Raw genomic sequence first — 20592 nt, forward strand, 5'->3', positions numbered from 1 at the left:
ACGGAATTCATCAAAACCCCAACATCGTACTGTTTTTCATAACACCCTAATAAAAAATCTTTGTCAATACCAAACTCAATAGTGTTTCGATGGCAGTAACTTCCGTCCACAATCAAATCATCAGAAATGTATTGTCGATCAATAATCTTACCGTCCATGGTCTCTTACTCATTGAATCCAGCAAAGATAAATATACTGACCTGTCCGGACGTACGAGATCTTCTGGAGCGATTCTTACGAGATGACGACCTCTCATGACGATGGCGATGCCGTTTCTTCGACGTTGGAGACCTGCGGTGACTTCGTTTATAGCGGCGCTCTGCACTGGAACCCCTTTCGTATTGCCTCGATCTATGCGCCCTCTGGCTGCTATAATCAAAACAATTTGTATGACAATCCTTTTCCAGATATGAAACAGACTCATTGCTTTGTATTCCAAATCATGAGGGATGGCTTAAAAACATAGTATACTTAGCGTCAGAAATTATCATATTATCCTAATTTGAAATAAAATTGAATGGTTGTGCTTTAGGTTCATCATTATAAATAGATAAAGGAAAGTTGTGGTTATATGAGAAATAATTCGTTAGTAGATAACGTATTTCAAATTGTTTCAGTTGACAAAATTAACTGATACACATACATTAATTGATCTAATTTGCGGTTAACAAATAGTTATTAATTCAATTCTGGATGACTTGAGAAGGATTTTTCTTTTTAAATTAAAATAATTGTACCTATATTCGTCTATCGATTCATTTTCTCAACTTTCAATTTCTAAGTAAGTACTTGATAAAATGATCTATTTGTGAAATTAAAGAATAAAAATGACATTTTGCAATAATTAATGCAGATGCTGGAAAATATATTGGATATAAACAAAGGAGTTACATAGAATAAATAATTCGATAACAATTATTTGTCGTATATTTAGAGATAAAAAAAATTGAGTGAACATAGAAAATTTATTTAATAAATTCACAACAGTAAATTTTTAAGGAACTGGAAAACGAAAACAATTTGCAATAAGGCACCAGTCACATATATAAGGCACTGAAATGCAACAACAAAAGGATGTTGATCTTGAGCCTCTTATTGAAATGCAATATTACATTCAATATAACAAAATACAAATAGATATGTGATAATGAAACAATATTTCACTTAGTATTATTTAAGCTATTTTCAACAGTATCTTGTATATTAGGCAGCACATAATCAATTTTATATTTGTCAGCTACGTCTTCACTAACAATCCAGCAGTAAGCTTTTATTCCAACATTAAAACTCCATTTGGCGATTTGTGATATTTGTTTCGAAATGTTGGTTTTCGACAATTCCAAACCTACATTATTTGTATGTATATATTCCAAAAATTCCGTAACCAATTTTTCACGTTTTTTTATATTTCCATGCACTAGTTTTGCTAATACTTGCATGAGATTTTCGGGTAGTGGCTTGGTCACTCTCTTCTTTTTCTGTGGATTTCCATCAATTGATTCGAGATCTCTCTTTTTTATTTCAATTCGGCCAGATGTTATAATATTAAATGGACGAAGATATTTGTCTATTGCCTTATCAATATTATCACCAATTTTATTGTACCATATGCAACCAATTGATCTAGGTTTAATTTTTTGTGTCTTAGATTTGATGTCTTCATCGAATTCATCTTTTAGTAATTTCAATTTTTGTTTTTGCGATTCGGGAGAAAGTTTAGAAAATTCTTCGTCGTCAACTTCGTCGTCGCTAAGATGTCCATGAGGTACAAAGAAATCATTGTCAACCTCATAATCGTCGTTTTCAGGCTCATTTTCTTTCTCATCATCAGACAGAACTTCTAAGTTCTCTCCTTGTTCTTCTTCTTCCCAGTCATCGTCGGAGTCTACCTCATAATCAAATAGATCTTCTTTACCCCAAGGCTTTCTGCCTCTGATATTTTTAGATTTTTTCCTCCAGGTTCCATAATAAGCTGGCCTTTGATTTTCGTGGAATTGCAGTAACTTCACCCGCATTTTTTCTGATTTAGGTTGTTCTTCACAAATTGTTTCACCAAGCAATATTTCATCTTCTATTATAATGACCTCATCCGAATCTTTATTGACCCAAGTTCTTGGACATCTTCGTATATTTGATTTTGATTTTTTCAAATCTTTAATATACGAATATTGCGTTTCATTATGTTGTATTAACTTTTCCAATAATTTTTTTTCATCAGTGGTTAGAGGCTCCCTTCTAGGGGGTGGTAATTTCATATCACATTTTACTTCGAAGGGCATAAAAGCAGAGGTTGTTTCTTCGTTTTTCTTATCCTCGGCATTATTGAATTTTTTAGGTACAAAGAAACTAACGAAAGCTGCAGCTGCTTTCTGTTTTTTCTCCTCTTCTTTGAGTTTTTCCTTATTTTTTTCATCTATTTCTTGCTGTTTGCGCATTTTTTCTTCTTCTTTTTGCTTTAATTTCAATTCTTTTTCTTGCCGCTTCTGCTCTTCCTTTTCTTCTTTTTCTTTCTGTTTTTGCTCTATTTCTTTTAATTTTTGTTCCTTCTTTTTTTGCTTTTCCGTTTCTTTCTGTTCTTTTTCTAATTGTTTTTGTCTTTCACGTTCTTCTTTCTCCTTCTCTTTCATTTGCCGTTTCTTCTCAGATTCTAACCTTTTTTCCAATTGTTTCGGTGTGAGCCGTCTGGTCGGGGTTTTATCTTGAATAATTTGTTGTACACTTCCTTTTGTTAATTCATTTTTTAAGATATCGTTATCACAATCCATATTAGAATCCTTTGAGTTTTTTTTAGGTGTGACGTTCGAATCTTTCAGTGTAACTTCATTTTCTTCTACTGATTTTTGTACTTTTGTAGGGGATGTATTTCTTGAACCGCATTCTGAACCGGAATCTACCAAAACGATTACATCACTAGAGACAGAAGCCCTATCTTCCTCACACATCGAAGTTTCAACTTGATCTTCAGCCTTAGATGGATTTTCTTCATGTATTGGGTTGATCGGAGGGCTGCAAAAAAGACTCCGATATAGATGATATACCCAAGACGCCTGCAAGTCATCAGCTCCATCTAGAGACCAAAATAAATACTAGAACAAAACGAAATTTAAGGAAAATTTAGATTTCACTCAAATATTTACATTGTTTCACGTACCTACCTGATCTTGTCTTCTTGACAAATAAAATCTATTTCGGTCTTAAGAGGAAATGATAACCCACAGGAACTGATTTGTTCAATAAAACTCTTTACATGCACTTACACTAACAATATAATTACACGAAAGAGGAAAATCAAAGAGCCTCTGCCGAAAATACAATGAATACCTTTTGATATAGTAAATGTTATATACGAAGGACAATAACTAATTGAATTCAACTACACCGCAGTTTTCTCGTAAACGAACCTACGAATCTTGACACAAAAGTAGTTTTTATATGTATGCCTCACATGAAATATATATATAAATAAATTATACTAATCAACTTTCATTAAAATAAAGTTAGATACATCTTATTAGTTCAACTCTACGCAGTTGTTATAAAATGTTCCTAATGAAGTACTGTATTTTGGATTAACTAATATAAGAAACGATACGAATGATACATACTCGATAATGTGATGGTACACATTGCATTGGGGTATCCAAGTTGCCATGGTTACATATAGTACTGGCTGTTCTCTAGACGTCTCAAGCCGCAGACGATTGAAATTTTGCAGGAAGCTTTCTTGAGTTGATATTCTCGACATCATGTCGTAATCATAATGAATGGCGTAAGTCATTTTGAATCTGATCACAAAAACAGTACACAACACAGAACTTGGGACAAAAATCTCACATTCTTATTTCCATTGATTTCACTACAGAAATTTCATGTCGAAGGGGAAGATAAGTTCGGAATACATATCGACGACAGACATGAATATAGGTAATGAGCACCTGTTGAAGAGTATCAAGAGGAAGATTTTAGAGAATACTCAGTTCTTATAAGCGAGTTTGTTCTCAATTAAAAACTTTCTCAATGAAATATTAAAAATACTAATATCGAAAAACCAATAAATAGCGGAAAGAAATTCGCTTATACAAAAATGCTTTTTCATATGTATCAGTGGTTCATGATACATAGTTCCAGAAAATTCAAAACATGTAATGTACTCATGTATAATGAATTCAGTTGGTAAATTTTTAATGTCCAGGAGATCTTTTTCAAATCCCAGAATTGTGTTTTTAAATTAAACAAACCAACAATAGGAAACCTAACGTACAAAAAGTTAAATCCATCTGCTGCATTATGTGCTGGTTCACTGGTTTGAATAGCTATCATTTTAACCCATTGTAGAAAGAATATTTTGTCAAGAAAGTAACGATTGGAAAAAACTAGATTGTTGACGCAAATATTTTTTTAAACTATAAGTTGACTGTCCTCTAGAATAGTGTATGAGCTTAATTAGTGCTCTCGAATTTGTTATTATAGTGTTTTCTAAGATTTTTATTAAGAAAGATGGAACGAAGAAATTTCCTAAATTTAGCAATGCAAATGAAAATCCAAATGCACAGCAAATTTCACATGATTAATGGACAAAGACCGAATTTGTGAAATGAAGGTTATTGAATTTGCTTCTTCCTTAAAGAAATTTGCCTCTACTATACTAGCCTGACACGGCTAAGGTGGGTTTTTTCATTTTCCAAAATTAAAATAAACAACTTTTGGCCAATGTTTTTTGTGAGTGAACAGAAGGTATAAAATAGAAGTAGCACTAAGAACTGACTAAAGATGTTTGTGTTTCAAAAACCATTTTCCAATATTTTTTGACTTAGAACTTGAACCAGATCTGCATATTTTTTTCTAGTGAATTTTGACTTTACAGGATAAACCCAATCATTACAAAGTGGAACCATAGCGAAAGAATATATCGATTAAAATCTGGGTTAATAACACGTGTAACATATATGTAAAATGTCCCATGCAATGGGCTTATTAACCGACTATTTAAAGCCCTGAAATGACTGTATTTGGAATAAAGTACATAGACAGCGGTGCACGCAGGCAACCTCTATTTTTTAGGAACAAGGTCACAGCCATCTCTTTTTCAAAGTCGTCCACTCTGAACTAACACCCAGCCGAGAAAGATCGCGGGAACTGACCAACATCGAGTCGTGTATACAATGTGATAATTTACAAATTACATACAATTTTGCCACTTCAAAATTGAATCAACACTAATGCGATACTAAAATTTTTGAAAATTTTTTCCTAATTGTATCGATGTAATTAATTTTTTCCGAAGGAAAATATTGTTTTCGAAGTTTTTTATTCTGACAATAACCATTTATAACATAAAGAAAGCACTTACAAAAACACCGGTTTAATAGTAATGACTCAACGTTTCAGATGGAAGTTCTTAAGCGTTCAGCTTTTTACGTCTCATTGTTACCAATGTCGTAGACTCGATTAGCGCCTTTTAAGAGTACCCATAAATGGATGAATAAATTAATTCATAATATGTAGTTGAAACTTGGAATATTTCGATTGGATGCATAGTTTGGACATGGACAATCTAGGTCACATATGCCATTATTTATATAACTAGGCGATATTTATATCGATCCATGATTTTTCTAATGTGGAAGGTTTGCCAGTAACAATTCAAATGAATGTATATTGCCTATTCTGGAAAAACCGATATTTCAAATTGCTCCAAAATATTTTATTTATTCCTCAATATCAGCATACTGATAAAATGAATTTTGAAAAATAACTAGGCAAGAAATATTAATTTTAATTTCCACCTCACATTTCTTATATTTTTATTCCATAATTTTTCCATACATTATCTCAAATTATTTTCAAAAATAATTAATGCAATTCAACAAAATCGTCTAGCAAAATTTAATGTCGCTAGCTATTACAGTTTCCATTAAAAAGCAAATGATTCTTTTTAGTATCGAATACAATCGGAATGAAAATTTATGCATGATTAATTTGAACTTAACCCAAATTATACTGACTTGATGAATAAGAATACAATAGAACCAGGGGATGAAAATATTATATTATATTATCGTCAATAATTTCAAGTTTGCTCAATGCAGATAATTTTTGAACTGAGTTCTCTCAGTTTCATTCTACTAATAATTATCGATTAACTTGCCATTGGCATTACAAAAGTCCACCGGAAGTTTCAGAACATATGTTCCCTTCAATAAAATTAATTCTTTTATTATCGTTTTTTTTTTAATTTCGAGGGTGATATATCAATAGGTTCAAAATGAGAATGTTTTTCATTTGAATTTCACATTCGATTCAATGATTATCTCAGCATTTGTTATGGGACGACAAGAAATTTCTTATATGAAAAATGGGGGGAAAAAACATTTTCCGAGAAGTCAATGTAATGGAAAATTTAAAAAAACACACGGAACTTCTAGACATTTCGAGCCACTACTTCAGCATATTTTATAAGGGAAAAGCTCCTGCTATAGACCAAAAAATTCAATTAATCCTCCTGAAATTATCAGACCTGCACCAAAAAAAAGCAACACAGTATGACAAAGATTTCAATCGATTTTCCCCACAACACCACCGTGAAAGGAGCTCATAGAAAAAAATCGCAAACACTGGTATTTTTCGACGTCGCGATTGGTCACTCTACCTTCTTCCTATTTTCCGAATTTCGAACTGCGTAAAGGTTAAAGCGGTACTGAAAGTAACACCGTACTACTCGAGCTGGTGCTGGAGGCCAGGCGACGACGTTTCGACAACCGTAAACTCGAGGGGAGCATGACATTCGCACGAAACCAATGTCAGTTGCACCCAACTTCGGAGAACAAAAAAAAAAGGAGGAAAAGTAACGTGAATCCAGTCAAGTGTAGCAGCCAATCGGAGAAAGTGATCAAATATTAATTTTACGGTTAACGCTTCATTATACTCGATCGATTTTTGGAAAGGTTATTTCAGACCACCCTAGAATTTTATGGAAAATTTTTCAAAATATATTGAATTGAAGCCAAAGCAGAAGAATAATTTTTAACCCCTTATTACAATAGATTTTTCCGAGTCTATTATGACCCCTTATTTATTTCTATTTCTGGGCTAATTTCTGACAGATGTCTGGTACAGGTGTACTACGTTTAGATTGCCATCCAGCAAATTTATCGTTATTTTATTCTGATGCAAAATTGTATAAAAGTTGTCAAGAAATAATGATTAGAATTTCAATTAAAAAAATTCCATGCAAAAAAAGATGAAAATTCATTTGATCAACTCCAAAAATTGTTGGAAACGTTTCATCCTTCAACTTCAAATAGTTATAATAATTAATCAATAAATTAAATAATTAATCGAAATTATGAGCACACTCAACATGCTACAGCATTTAGTCTAGCAATTGGTAACCCGTTGTAATAATCATAATTGAAGCCAAGTTACAGTTCTGACCAGATAAAATGTAATCGGAATTTTCTACTTAAAATATACACAAACGCGACAGATATACGGAATCGTAGTGAATAAACAACAGGTTCGGAAATATGTTAGATATGCAGATAAAATTAGCATAACAAATTAACATAAAACAAACGGGACTATATTTTCTCGTTAAAGTATTTATCAATGAATACACCAAGTGAAATTGTTGTAGGTTGAATATAGAAAATTACTGTATTACTAAAACGATGACAAGAAGATAATTCGTAGAAAAATATCAATAGGTACTGAATCTTAGTATTAATACTAATTTTTTAGGTTATACATTGATGAAGAAATTTGGATATTTTTTTTCTCCTTGATTTTTAAAATTTTGCAAGAAACTTGAAACTGTTATTTAATATCGACACCCAAATTCCTCAACTTTGTCGAATTTGTGATAAGCGAAATATTAGGTATATAATTTTTTTTCGGTATTCTTTGATCATAGGGAAAATTAAAATTAAAAACAAGATGCAAAGATATCAGAAATATTTCAATTTCCCAACATTTTCCGATTATAAATCAGATCAAGGTGGATCGCCTTACGGTTTAAAAATAAACGTAAGATCCAGGGATAGAGGAGCCAAAGAAAGATTCTTTATTTACTACAAGACCACGTGGGCTTCTTGACAAATTTCGAAAAGAAATTGACAGTATAAATTTCGAGAATTAAACATATGTATTTAGACAAATCATGTTCCCTAATTTCTTTTGGAAATCAATGTGGGATTGTACAGAGCGTTAACCGCAATTTCAAAATCAATTTTCGCATATCTAAACGACTTCGCTGTCAATCAAAGTCACGAAAAATTAACGCTTGCATGAAAAGAAACTGTTACTTTTGCCCCCTCAAGGTGTGGGAGATCTCCGATGAAAAATAGGCTAAATCAGAGCGAGATGAATCTTTATGATAACATTTGCAAATTGGATTGTTTCCTTGTTTGAACTTCACACACACACAATCGTTTCAAGTGTGATATTAGCCACTTGTTGGCACATACACAAACAATGCAGAGAAATTGCATAACTAGAATGTTGAGATTACCTTCTTTGGTAATGTTAGAACGATCGGTTACGTTGAGAGAGGGGAAATATAAAACTATAAATAAACAAAATTGATGATTATTTCGCATGGGAAATGAACATATGAAACGGGAAATTTTTGAAGGTATTAATTATGTATTTGAGAAAAAGGAAAATTGCGATAACAGAATAATGCACGAGCAACTGAAAACTGTCGATACACAATCGATAAACAAATTCAATTCACGTTTCCTTGGTGATGCATCACAAAGAAATAATAATTTTGTGAGTAGATAAAGAAAATGATGATATGCTCAGTTTTCATTGAAAGTACAATAAACCTTTTGTCGGGTACTTTACTGATAGCTGAATTAAATAAAATTATACCCAACCAGCCAACCTTGAAAACGATATGAATTTCGCAGGAATTATTTTGTCCTCAATTCGTTTACGCCATACTCCACAAACTATAACAATAATATGTACAGGGCGTTCTTGAATCTGAACTCTTTTTCCTATGAATATATATCGGATTCGTTTTCGTTTAGTTACAAAAATTTCATTTTATGGAAACATTTTATTTATTTCTTTTTTATTGAAAAAAATATTTTTAGAAATATGTTTGAACTTTGAACATTGTATCAGCCTCCCTCAACAATAAAAATTGTTCGAAATGTCCACCTTCAACTTGAACTCAAGCCTCAGATTTGGATCGTTCCTTATTTGGTTTACTGCATTTTGAATTCTATCAAGTATTTGTTGATGATATGTGATTTTAAAATAAATAAAAATCTAACGGATTGAGATCCGGTGAACGCGGTAGCCATGACCCCATTAATATATCCATTTATTCGGGATATTTTTATTTCACCAAGCAGCTATTCGTGTCTCTCTGTGTAATGATATCATTTCAAAAAATGCTGAACTCTGGATCATTAATGATGTAAAAAAGGTCTAATTCCAAACGCTGACATCAAAACGTTGCAGAAATCGTTTTCGTGTAGGCTTATGAATTTTGCATATACTTTATGATTGGTGATAATAGTGAAGTGCAAACGAAATAAATCTATTGTTTTGTGAATGTTGTTGAAGTAACCATCGAAAAAATTCTAGTTGTTATATCAACTGGTACTTTCGTTAATCGGCCCATTTTTAATTGAAACATGAAAATAAATTATTTCAAATTCTAAACGAAAACCTATCGAACCTATTTTTTTGGGAGAAATGTTCAGAATTATGAGAATTATGTCATAGAGCTTGTAGAAAATGATGTATTAACCAATACCTCGCTTTATGAAAACATCGGTTCACTTCTGTGAGCACTTACCTAGAAGTTGAAACTTTCATAAACCGCAAAATAAGGAGATGGGAATAGTGTGTAATTAAAAATTTTTGCAGGAAATGACGACCTGATTATTAAATACTAGTTTTAATATATTTCACTGGCGCCAATTGAGGAAAGCTCTTGACATCACGTCATTTTTTTTTTCGATATTCTGCTGTAATTTATATGGGTCTGATAATGTGATCACTTAAAATTTGACACGTTGAAACGTGCCAACGTGCAACGGAGAGATTAGGTAATTTTTTTCGATCATCAATTCATTCTGGTCTTGACTATGCGATCAAGACGGAATTTTGAAGAAAGCTTGAAATTGTTATTTAACATCTAAGTAAGTAATATTTCATGTATGCGGACGATACCGTACTAGTCATGTCAGGCAGTGATGTTGAAGAGTTGGAAACGATAATAAACTGTGATCTAGATTTATATTTTGAATGGCTGTGCAATAATAAATTAAGTGTGAATGTAGAAAAAACTGTTTATATGATCATAAAACAGAAGAACAAAAAAAAGATAGATTTAGAGATATATTTAAATAACAAAAAATTGAAAGAAGTTAGTGAATACAATTACCTGGGACTGAAGATAACAAAGGATATGACATGGAACAATCATATAGAAGGCGTAATAGCTAGAATTTCACCCATGGTGGGAGCAATCAGAAAAAGTGCTCACTTACTAAATTGCGAAGGACAAAAATTACTTTATAACAGCTTTATAGAACCGCAACTTAGATATCTTCTGCCATGCTGGGGTGATGCACCAGATTATATAATGAATAGACTACAGAGGACCCAGAACAAAGCAGTTAAAACGATATACATGCTGAATTACCGAACACCAACTGAACAGCTATATAAGGACTCAACAATTATGAATATAGAACAATTGAAGATCTTTGAACAGGTAAAACTTATTTACAAAGAGAAAAACAGAAGACTGAAAACTTTAATAGAACTTAAACAAGTGAAAGAATGTAATAGTTATCAGATAAGAAAGCAAGAGGCCCTGAGAAATAGATTTGCCAGAACAACCAAGGCACAAGATTCGCCAGTATATAGGAGTACTGCAGCATATTATAATAGAATACCAGGGAACATAGTGGAAAATAATGACGATTACAAATTTGTTAAAAACCTTAAAATGTATGTAAAAAATAACTAGGATCTCATAAAAAATTATGTGTTATATATATTAGAATTTAAAGTTTATTTTTGTAACAATTTACAAAGGCTCTGACACCAACATTTGTTGATTAAGAGTCAGAAATAAAGATTATTATTATTATAAGTGCAAAATTATAGACATTTTGATAAAATCATGACAGATCTGTTCAGCGACGAGCGCTCAGAAAGAGAGAGGAGGGTAGTGACGAAGACTCGGTCAATTTTTTTTTTCGAAAATTTGGTTTTTCCATCAGGGTTGACGTCCTTGTTATCGAGAGGTCAGTAACTTGAAACTCAAACAATGACATTTAATATTGGAATAACTATACATCGAGTCACCACGTCTGTCCACGGATGCCCACGCGGTCTATTCCTCCCATTTCAGGAGATGCACGCCATCCTAAGGCGGTTGTTACAACAAGGTCAATTTAAAGGCGGAAAAATTACGCTCGGTCTTGGTTTTCATAGTTTTACGTACGTGAGTGAAAAAACATTGAAAAGACGTTGAACTGGCCCGCTATTTGAGGAATGATTGTGAAATAACAGATCAGGCTCGAAAAACACATTTTCAATTTCTGACATTATCCACAATCATAAAGGCCAGGACCCCTGCAACCGCGCGTGCAACGCGTGCACCGCACGCGGGCGCCACTCTAAAAGGGCGCCAAAACCTCTTATAGACCGCATGAAGAACCGATGGACCTAAGGTTTTCGAAAAAAATCCTCTTGAAATTCAACAATATATTTTTGAAAATAATCTTACTTCTTCTATACCGAATCTTAGTATTGCCTCAAGAATCCTTCTCCCATTACCTGTGTCTGTTGCTTCTGGTGAGAGATCATTAACTAAATTAAAAATAATTGAAAACTATTTGAAGTCTACCATGTCATAAGAAAGATTTTCTGGATTGGCAATCTTAGATATAGAGCAAGAGATACTCGATAAAATTGATTGATTGATTATATAAAAAAATTTGCAACAGCCAAATCTCGAAAAACATCCATTCAATTTCTGGATTGATCCTAATTAAATGTTTATGCCTTTATGAATAATTTATAGAATACAGCTTAAGTTTTGAAACACATTTAAAATGTATTATGTTACAACTAACACCATAAAGTTCTTAAGGCAATGAAGGTTGCTGATAGATTTTCAACCATTCCACACTAAATTCTCAACAAAACAAAAAAAAATTATCCAGCAGTGCTTTTCTCCACCTCCCCCTTTTAAGGGGCGCCAAAATATGTTCCGCACGCGGACGTTTATGTCCCTTGCGGGGGCCCTGATAAAGGCTGACATGTAATAAAAGAGTTGGACGAGATATGTAAATAAATAAAAAGGTCTTGAAACGTAAACCGGGTACCTGTTCCAAGGTTCGGCAGCTTCTGCAAAGCTAGTTACTTGATAAAACACAGTGGCGACACGAGTGATCCCATTTTTGATTGGCTGCCGGTTTTTTAGCCAAAAAATGGCGGCTTTTTGTTCACATTCCCCGTTTACCACATTTACACCATTTGCCATATTTTATGGTTAAATTTGAATGTAATGTCGTTACTGTATTTTATCAAGTCACAGTAGTTAAAGCGTAAGCTATTCCATTGTTACCTACTTATGGAGGGTAGAAGGAAGGAAAATAAAAGTTTCAAAAAGTGTCCATTGAACTGACCTAAATTGGTGGCGCTAGTGTAGCTACAGAGAAAGATCAAAAAGTACCGATAGAGATAAAGCATGTTTGCCTTTTTGGATTGGTTAACCTCTAGCTACACTAGCTCCTCCTATTTTCCATTTCCGCTGGACACTATCTCAACACTTATACAATAATAGACTGATTTCCTTATCTCTACCTTCCATATTGGCAACTCTCACAATTTTATGGAGCATTGTTTTCCGCGTCACCAGTCGACTTGCAATGAAGAGCGAGTAGGTCTGGTTTTGGAAAAAGTGTATCTGTTTTTAGTATTATGTGTAGATTCTGATACCTTTTTGAAAAAGAGTCAATACAAATATAGATGACTATTTGTTTTCAACAACTACCTGATAAGTCTTCAGGACCGCCAGAAACAGACTGACCCTAGCACTTAATGGTCAGAAACTATTCTTTGGTCGATGTTGAAGATATCGATGAAATGCACCATTTTCTTGTTACAAGGTTCATATAGCATATAGCGTCATCTATTAACCATACATGTAAAAAATCCCCAGCCAAGACAGGGACCAAACTGATTCAATAATACCAGCAGATTTTTTTTGAGTAGAGAGCATCACACAAAAAAAAAGGCCAATGTCTACCAACACCCAACCTCTCACAAAAAAATTTAAACCATCATCAGTCTTTCCATCCTAACCCAAGAAGGATATCAATTTGTCAAGGAGAATATTGGCGGAATCGGAGAAGTCAAAAAGAAAACAACTCCATTTGAATGAATCATATTTTTCAGGTTTGTAGACGAAACGTGAGGTGAAAAAACAATTAAACTAGATAAAAACGTAAAAACTATTTTCTTAATGCCTGTACATTGTTGAAAGTAATGAACTAATTTACAACAAAATCATCAATATAGAAACCATCAAGCTGTAAATATAGGGAATAAGGGAATAACTTTTTTATAATTACAATCAACAGAAATTTTGAAAGAATCAGGCAGATCATATTTAAATCTTTCATAACAAAATAAATAAAAAACTATTCTTCAACTTGAGAAGGAAAGGTATCAATGTAACAATTTTTATGTAATCATCAAATATAAAAAACCAATCTTGAACTCCAGAAGGAAGTAACAATAATCTTGTTAGAACATCCAAATCCTGCCAATTGAAAAAAGAAGATGCTTGATGATATTTAACAAGAAAAAAAATGAATTCAGGAGTAGATGAGCAAAGGCTGAAGAAGAACTGAAAAACACAATTTTCAATTTCAAGATGAGTCGAATAAGCCGAAACAGAAATTATATGTCAACGGAACATCATTTTCACCTCGGCGATTGTAATTCAGTATGTGCTCTCCGATTATATGTCACTACTGAATAATTTGACAAGTTATAATTTGTTTGTAGAGAAGTTTCAATGAAAATCAGAGGAATAGAAAATCAACAAGTTAAATACTTTGAGATTGGGATGTTCGTAAAATCTTTCAATTCTCAAGTTTTGGGCTTTGAATGGCAAGCTTTCGTGTATATATATATATATGACAAAATAATAATTCATTCATCAATAGGTTGATAATCAGTTTTCCGTATAAAAGCTCAAAAATAGAAACTTGAAAGTAGCCAAAAACCTCAACTTAATTTAATTCTCAAATAGCTTAAATTGGAAACCATAACCTCAAAATCGAATCCAAAGCAGTGAGCATCAATGTATATTACTGTAATCTAACTTTTACTATTATCAAGCACTGTGTACATACCTTACTGATCTCTTATGGTTCGGGCTGTCATATATTTCTAACTTTCTCCTTTTGGCATCACGGTCTTTATCATGGGAATGAGATCGAGATCTAGACCTGGAATGGTGTTTTCTCCTTTGTCTTGGCATCTAAAAATTTATATCATAATTGCAAAAATTCCTTTATGAAACTAAGAAATTTACAACAATGTTCACATCTTCATAATATATGATGTATTCCAAAGCAATTGACATATCCAAAACTAATTTCAAATTTCGTTGGATGATAAAACTAGCTTATTATAACGAAACCAGGTATTTGCATCAGACTCAAAAAAATTAAGAATTAACAAACAAGGGGACATTGACGTTAGCATTAAAATCTGTGGCATACGACACTTAACAGTTGATTCAATCTCAGCTTACTTGTAAAAATTGTTCTAGTGAGGTCTTAGTAAATAAAATCTTTGATTTGAATAATCTGCGATTCTCTGTAAAAAGGAATGTTCAGTTTACACGGCCGCCATGATGCATTTGATGGCGCCAATTATGCATTACTAATGAACGCCTATCTGAAAAAATGATAAAATTATTCTCTCTACGTATCTCAACTTACAATTGTTTGCCTCAAATTATTGAATTTGTACCACACCAAATTTGTGATTTGATTTATACAATTCCAAGTTCTTTCAGCTGAGCCTTGAATTAATGGACCACTGAAAGACAAACTAAACATTGATCCAACCTCACGACAGGTTCATGTGAATATGCGTGATGTCGTCGACTGCTCCTTCAAATAGAAAATCATGAGTGGAAAACTAAATGATCTGCAGTAGATCCAACTCCAGAGAATTATTTGCACTGTTAGACAAACGTTTAATACAAAAATCAACTGGAAAGCGCGGGTTTTATTAAAGAAAATCATTAAAGTTTCATCAAATAAAGAACGTCGATTACAACGTTCTGTGACTGGAATTCTTCTTTTTTTATAATTTGCTGAATAGAAATCAGTTGTTTTCTGAAAATATTAGCTTTCTATTGAAATAAAATACTTCATCATCATCTTAATAATAATAATCATATTTTCAAAGTAGAAATTTCTGTTAAAGAAACAATGATTTTAGTTGTCAAATTCGGAGAATTAACATCTGTCATTAATGTCCATAGATTAACGAAGTATAATGTCCTCTTGTCAAAACAAAAATTTATGGGAAAACCTTCATCAACTTATAGTGCTTGTATTTCATCCTTAAATTTAATTTGGATTACCACAAAAAATCATTATTTTAGAAAAATCTTTTAACAAATCAAAATGAACAGATTATTTGGTAAAGCTAAACCTAAAGAACCCGGCCCAAGTATTGATGATTGTATAAAAGGAGTACGTCTTACAATCATTTGAAATATTTCTTTTCCATAAAAGATCACTCTTTTCATTTGCAATATCGCTTATAGGTTGATGCACGAGCTGAATCAGTTGAAAAAAAAATTCAAGTCCTTGAAAATGACTTGAGAAAATTCAGAGACCAGATGTCGAAAATGCGAGAAGGACCAGGCAAGAACGCTGTAAAAGCTAAGGCTCTTAGAATTTTGAAACAGAAAAAAATGTATGAACAACAGCTTGATAATTTAAGGGGTCAATCGTTCAACATGGAACAAGCGAATTACGCCAACCAAGCATTGAAAGATACTCATGCCACAGTCGTAGCCATGAAAGATGGTATGACTCAAATGAAAAAAGAATTCAAGAAGATAAACATTGATGATATAGAGGTGTGGTGACTAATTCAACTGATTGAAGAGTGATTTTAAATTGATAGATATATGATTTTTTTAGGATGTCCAAGATGAATTGGCTGATATGATGGAACAAGCTAATGAAGTACAAGAAGCTCTAGGAAGGAGTTACAACACCCCTGAACTTGATGAAGATGAATTGAACGCAGAACTGGAAGCTCTGGGGGATGAAATGGCCTTAGATGACGATACTAGTTATTTAGATAATGTATTAAATGCCCCTGAAGCACCAAGCAACAAACCTGAAGCTGCAACTAACAAAAATAAGGTAAAGTTTCAGTTGAGCTTCGATAACCTGTGATATAATATTTCTGAATATCATAACCTGAATAAATCATTCAAAATATGATTATTTTAATGTAGAAAATCATCAGGGTTCACTAGTTCATAACTAGTTTCAGTTGTAATTACAATCTGTTCGGAAGCTCCAATACTTAAATACATTTTAAAATGCAAGTAAATTTCATATGAAACTATGTATTGCCCAATTCTGGTTCCCAAAATTTCCTTCCATTTATACTTCTTGATAGTGCTTTCATATAATGGCCTTTGAACATTCATCTCATTTCTAAAATTAACTTGGCCTGCCATCTGTTCTGTTCTGAATAAATTTCCCCAATTTCCCAGGTAAACCTATTTGTATTAAGAAATATTGAAGTTTATCAATTCCATTTCCTTTTTCTGGAGATATCATATCGTTCAATCATTTCCTGGTTGTAGTGTCTTACGACCCAACTTTCATTCTTTCCTATCTTGACAGTTGTTTTTCGATATGTTTCTTCCACTCATGAATTTCTTGACACCTTGTAAGTAAGCAATTCTTCTTGGGTCTTCCTTTTCGTCTTCGCCTCCTGGCTGAACAATCTAGTATTTGTAGTTATAGTCTATCTATATGATTTTCTTAACCCAAATAAAATAGTGAAATAAGAATAAAAAAAATATGTTTCGTTTTCTTGAAAACAATTTCAATATTTTTTCATTGAGAAGTTTCCAATAATCAATGAAGATATGAATAGAATATAGTGGGAAGTTTATAATTTAAGTGATCCTAACAAAATTTAAGTATGATGCTTATTTGAATGTCATTATTATTGAGATGCAATAATAGAAGTTGGAGAAAAATTGTTGTTAATGTTATTATTTTATTTTGCAGGATGGCGTTCCTGTTGATGAATTCGGATTGCCCCAAATTACAAATACACATTAATCATAGATTTAAGAGACTAAACAGCTTTTCTGCTTTTCACATTTTTTAAAGTAGTTATGAATGTGCTAATTCTAAGTATCTACAAAGAGATTATTTAAAATTTGTTATGTGTTTCAAGAATTTTTTAGATTATTTTTACAGTTATATATCTATAAATTGTTCGAATATATATTCTAACTGAGAGGATTTTCTGTTAAACCTTAGTAACTTCCAAGAAAAACAATTTTTCAGAAAATGGGGCCTGTTGAATTGAACTACTCTACAACTTTTCTAATAAATTAAGTTGCATAAAAAGAATTCAGAATTGGAAAGTTGCAAAGTAGTTCGGTTCAACAGGTCCTAGCATTAATGAACTCGTGTTGTTGTGCAATAACATTGTTTTTCAATTTACAAAAGTGAAAAGTTGCAAAGTGGTTTTGTTAATAATATTAATTCAGTACATTTTACCCGAAATGTTGACATTTTAGTAAGAAGCCAACATTATTCTGTCTTTCGCCTAATAAAGACGGTTATTATTATATTCTCATAAACATTTCCTTTCAAAATAATCAGTCGATAAATCAGACATCCTTGGGGTTAATAAGTGTCAACACCAATAATGGATTCGAAACTTACTATAAGTACTTTATAGTGCCTTAATAAAAAAGTTCATCTGCCAAAGAAATGAGGTAAATTGATTTGTTGCTTGCAAGAGGGAACAAAATCTGCCTGTGATTTTTCAAATTTTTTTTAGGAACGTTCAGTGTAAGTTACAACTACTTATCAATGTTATTTCAATGAACAATTGAACATTGAAAAATAATATTATTATGTTTATTTTGAAAGTAGGTACTCAATATTGCTGAGTACCGCAATTTCCAAAAATTCAATAGCTATTATGTGGGAAGAAATAATAAAGTTTTTGAGCACTCCTTCCCAGAACAAATCGCTCTATCATTTCATCACAATGTATGACTCACTAATGATGAATCCGTCCGTATAGACGATAACTTTTGAACATAATGACCTAGAAAATTGAAATAAGTTTTTTAAATGGCAAAATCCCACTAGGGGTTCCGTAAACACAGCACTGAAATGAAAATTTACATTTGAATATATTTCATGTTGATCTGGCATCCAGAACCATAGAAAATATCGCAAAAAAATTCAATAAATAGTGACTTTAGAAAGTAATTTACACATCGGCTGATAAATTGGTTCCAATTTTGAAAGTTATAGTACAACTGTGATGTCAAAATATTTCATATACTAAATGGATTCTTTGAATTTTTTTTCTGTCTTATTATGATATGGCTCTTCCATTCAATAAGCTACACTATTTAAATTTATCAACCAGTTTTTTCTGTTTTCTTCACCAGTTTAGACACCACAGTTAAAATGATCCATAAGAGTTATTTGATAAGAATTTAGCATGCAGGTTGGTATCCAGTGTCCATCAGTAATGCAACAATTTTTGAAGAACCTTTGGTGAAAAGGAATATGCATATTTTAATGATCTTCAATGGGATCTTTCATGGGCGACTCTTAAATGAATAGATATCTCTTCATTGGATTTCTCTGAAATGAGATAGCATTTCACTATATTTTTACGTTATATAATCTGAATTTCAAGTTATGAAATCATGACTGTATGCGTCCCTTCGTAATTTCGAAAATTCAGGATCTTTCGGATCCAAAAATGATGAAAATAATTTAAACTGGTTATTTCTATGATAAACCATAGCAATTTTTAGTGTAATTTTTGCTTAGAACATTAATAAGTTCATTATATAATATTTATATTCTAAGAATTTTTGTAACCAGAAATAAAGCCGTGACTAGACGTTCAAGGCCTACTTCGATGTTAATAATTCCTGAATGGACTGTACTCATTTTACCTTGTTATGTTTTACCAAGTAAACATTCGTTTGTTAATTTTGAATTTCCAAAATTTCAATTACTTATTGATTTATTCAAAATGGTGAAGCAATGCAGCGTGTTTAATTGTCGAAACAACAGTATTAATTCAAAAAAAAGATTTCTATTGATTAGGTATATCGATATATTTGTGTGATAAAACAAGATTTCATTTGATATATTATTAAGGTATATGTATAAACGAAGAATATATTCTCTCTTCTCATAATATGTTTGTCTTTAATTGTTTTCAAAAATCTCTGACAAGTTAAAATAATACCTCCAATCAAGACCCTTCTCTCAAATTTTAGTAAGAAAACTAGGAGTAAACATGGGTGACAAAAACAACTAAGTTATTTGGCTAAGTCAATATTTATAAATGACCTGTAAAAAAGGAAAAGATTTTCAATTCAACTGATGTTTTTTGTCCTCATACCTTCGACATATCTAAACCGATTTCGGAACTTTTTTGATAGGTATCTGCTAAGGTTAACCAAATTACAATAATTACCTACGATATTCAGTTCTACTTCAGGTATTATTGTATGACACCGACCCTAAAGCCTTAATTGTACGTAATAACATATTAATTTCCAGTACTTTCTTCATGACAATATTTCTAAATCGATTCTGCTTTTTTGTTAAAAAGCTTTTATGGGAAATTGGTATTTATAATATGGAATTATTATAGGAACGGAATTACTTGAAAAGAATTCATCAAATATTAGTTGCAAGCCAAATGTTAATGATAAAAGTTTCATTGATTTATTGAAAAGTATTTTAGAGGAAAAAATATACAATTTGTATGAGATAATTATGAAATACGTCCTTATTTCTAGTGTCACTATAATAAATATACTAACCATTGGTACATGAAATTCAAAAATACTGAAAAAATGACTTCCAAAGCCACTCTCCTCATTGAAAATCTTAAGATATATACGAAAATTCTAATATACTTTTGAATTCCCGCTCAAATGAATGAAGATCCTAGTGGCTTCCTCCTGCGCTGGGAGGAATGCCCGAATTCCCGATAAGAACAAAATTTCAGTTCATTTTATCGAGACTGTTACTACTGATGTATAGTTCCTATACTGTGGTTTAGGCTCAATCATAGACAAATTCCTCCTTTCTCTATGGGCTCAATGAAGTTTTGGCGAGACGTTCTCGAGCCAAATTTACCCTCTCCCTAAGGATTGTGTGTTTCGTCCCGAGATCGCTGATGGATTCTTCAGTTAGGCAATCCAGCGATCTCCGCCCAAGAGACTCTCTCGGTCATTCATATGAGGATAATTGTTCTCATATGAATGAT

The 20592-nt window shown here is 32.2% G+C and overlaps 2 protein-coding genes across 9 annotated transcripts; one reads left to right on the top strand and one right to left on the bottom strand.

Moving 5' to 3' along the window:
• Positions 1-909: 909 nt before the first annotated feature.
• Positions 910-15331, bottom strand: LOC123674707 (chromatin assembly factor 1 subunit A). 8 transcript variants are annotated; one of them, XM_045609702.1, is made up of 4 exons: positions 14997-15331; positions 14807-14871; positions 14403-14530; positions 910-3006 (listed from the first exon to the last, which is right to left on the bottom strand). In XM_045609702.1, exons 3-4 carry the CDS (start codon positions 14528-14530, stop codon positions 1161-1163), a joined length of 1974 nt encoding a protein of 657 aa, XP_045465658.1. In that variant the 5' UTR covers positions 14807-14871; positions 14997-15331; the 3' UTR covers positions 910-1160. The 8 variants fall into 8 exon arrangements, with proteins under 8 accessions (XP_045465658.1, XP_045465651.1, XP_045465653.1 ...); XM_045609695.1 differs by lacking the exon at positions 14807-14871 and having other exon boundaries at positions 14997-15328; XM_045609697.1 differs by lacking the exons at positions 14807-14871; positions 14997-15331 and adding an exon at positions 14588-14766.
• A 217-nt stretch (positions 15332-15548) lies between these two features.
• On the top strand, positions 15549-17565 carry LOC123674712 (charged multivesicular body protein 5). Its single transcript, XM_045609709.1, has 4 exons — positions 15549-15761; positions 15836-16153; positions 16218-16445; positions 17331-17565. Exons 1-4 carry the CDS (start codon positions 15693-15695, stop codon positions 17382-17384), a joined length of 669 nt encoding a protein of 222 aa, XP_045465665.1. The 5' UTR covers positions 15549-15692; the 3' UTR covers positions 17385-17565.
• The last annotated feature ends 3027 nt before the right edge of the window (positions 17566-20592 follow it).

Source organism: Harmonia axyridis, chromosome 3 (genome assembly GCF_914767665.1).
Source record: "Harmonia axyridis chromosome 3, icHarAxyr1.1, whole genome shotgun sequence".
NCBI classification, from domain to species: domain Eukaryota; kingdom Metazoa; phylum Arthropoda; class Insecta; order Coleoptera; family Coccinellidae; genus Harmonia; species Harmonia axyridis.

What these genes read in the sequence shown, in the direction of transcription:
- LOC123674707 (XM_045609695.1), bottom strand. Translation starts at nt 15,116, where the DNA reads ATGTTTAGTTTGTCTTTCAGTGGTCCATTAATTCAAGGCTCAGCTGAA. An exon ending in ATAATTTGAGGCAAACAATT is followed by an intron (nt 14,531 to 14,996) that starts GTAAGTTGAGAT and finishes ATAAATTTTTAG; the next exon opens with ATGCCAAGACAAAGGAGAAA. An exon ending in AACCATAAGAGATCAGTAAG is followed by an intron (nt 3,007 to 14,402) that starts GTATGTACACAG and finishes TCTTTTTTGCAG; the next exon opens with CCCTCCGATCAACCCAATAC.
- LOC123674712 (XM_045609709.1), top strand. Translation starts at nt 15,693, where the DNA reads ATGAACAGATTATTTGGTAAAGCTAAACCTAAAGAACCCGGCCCAAGT. An exon ending in TTGATGATTGTATAAAAGGA is followed by an intron (nt 15,762 to 15,835) that starts GTACGTCTTACA and finishes TATCGCTTATAG; the next exon opens with GTTGATGCACGAGCTGAATC. An exon ending in TAAACATTGATGATATAGAG is followed by an intron (nt 16,154 to 16,217) that starts GTGTGGTGACTA and finishes TGATTTTTTTAG; the next exon opens with GATGTCCAAGATGAATTGGC.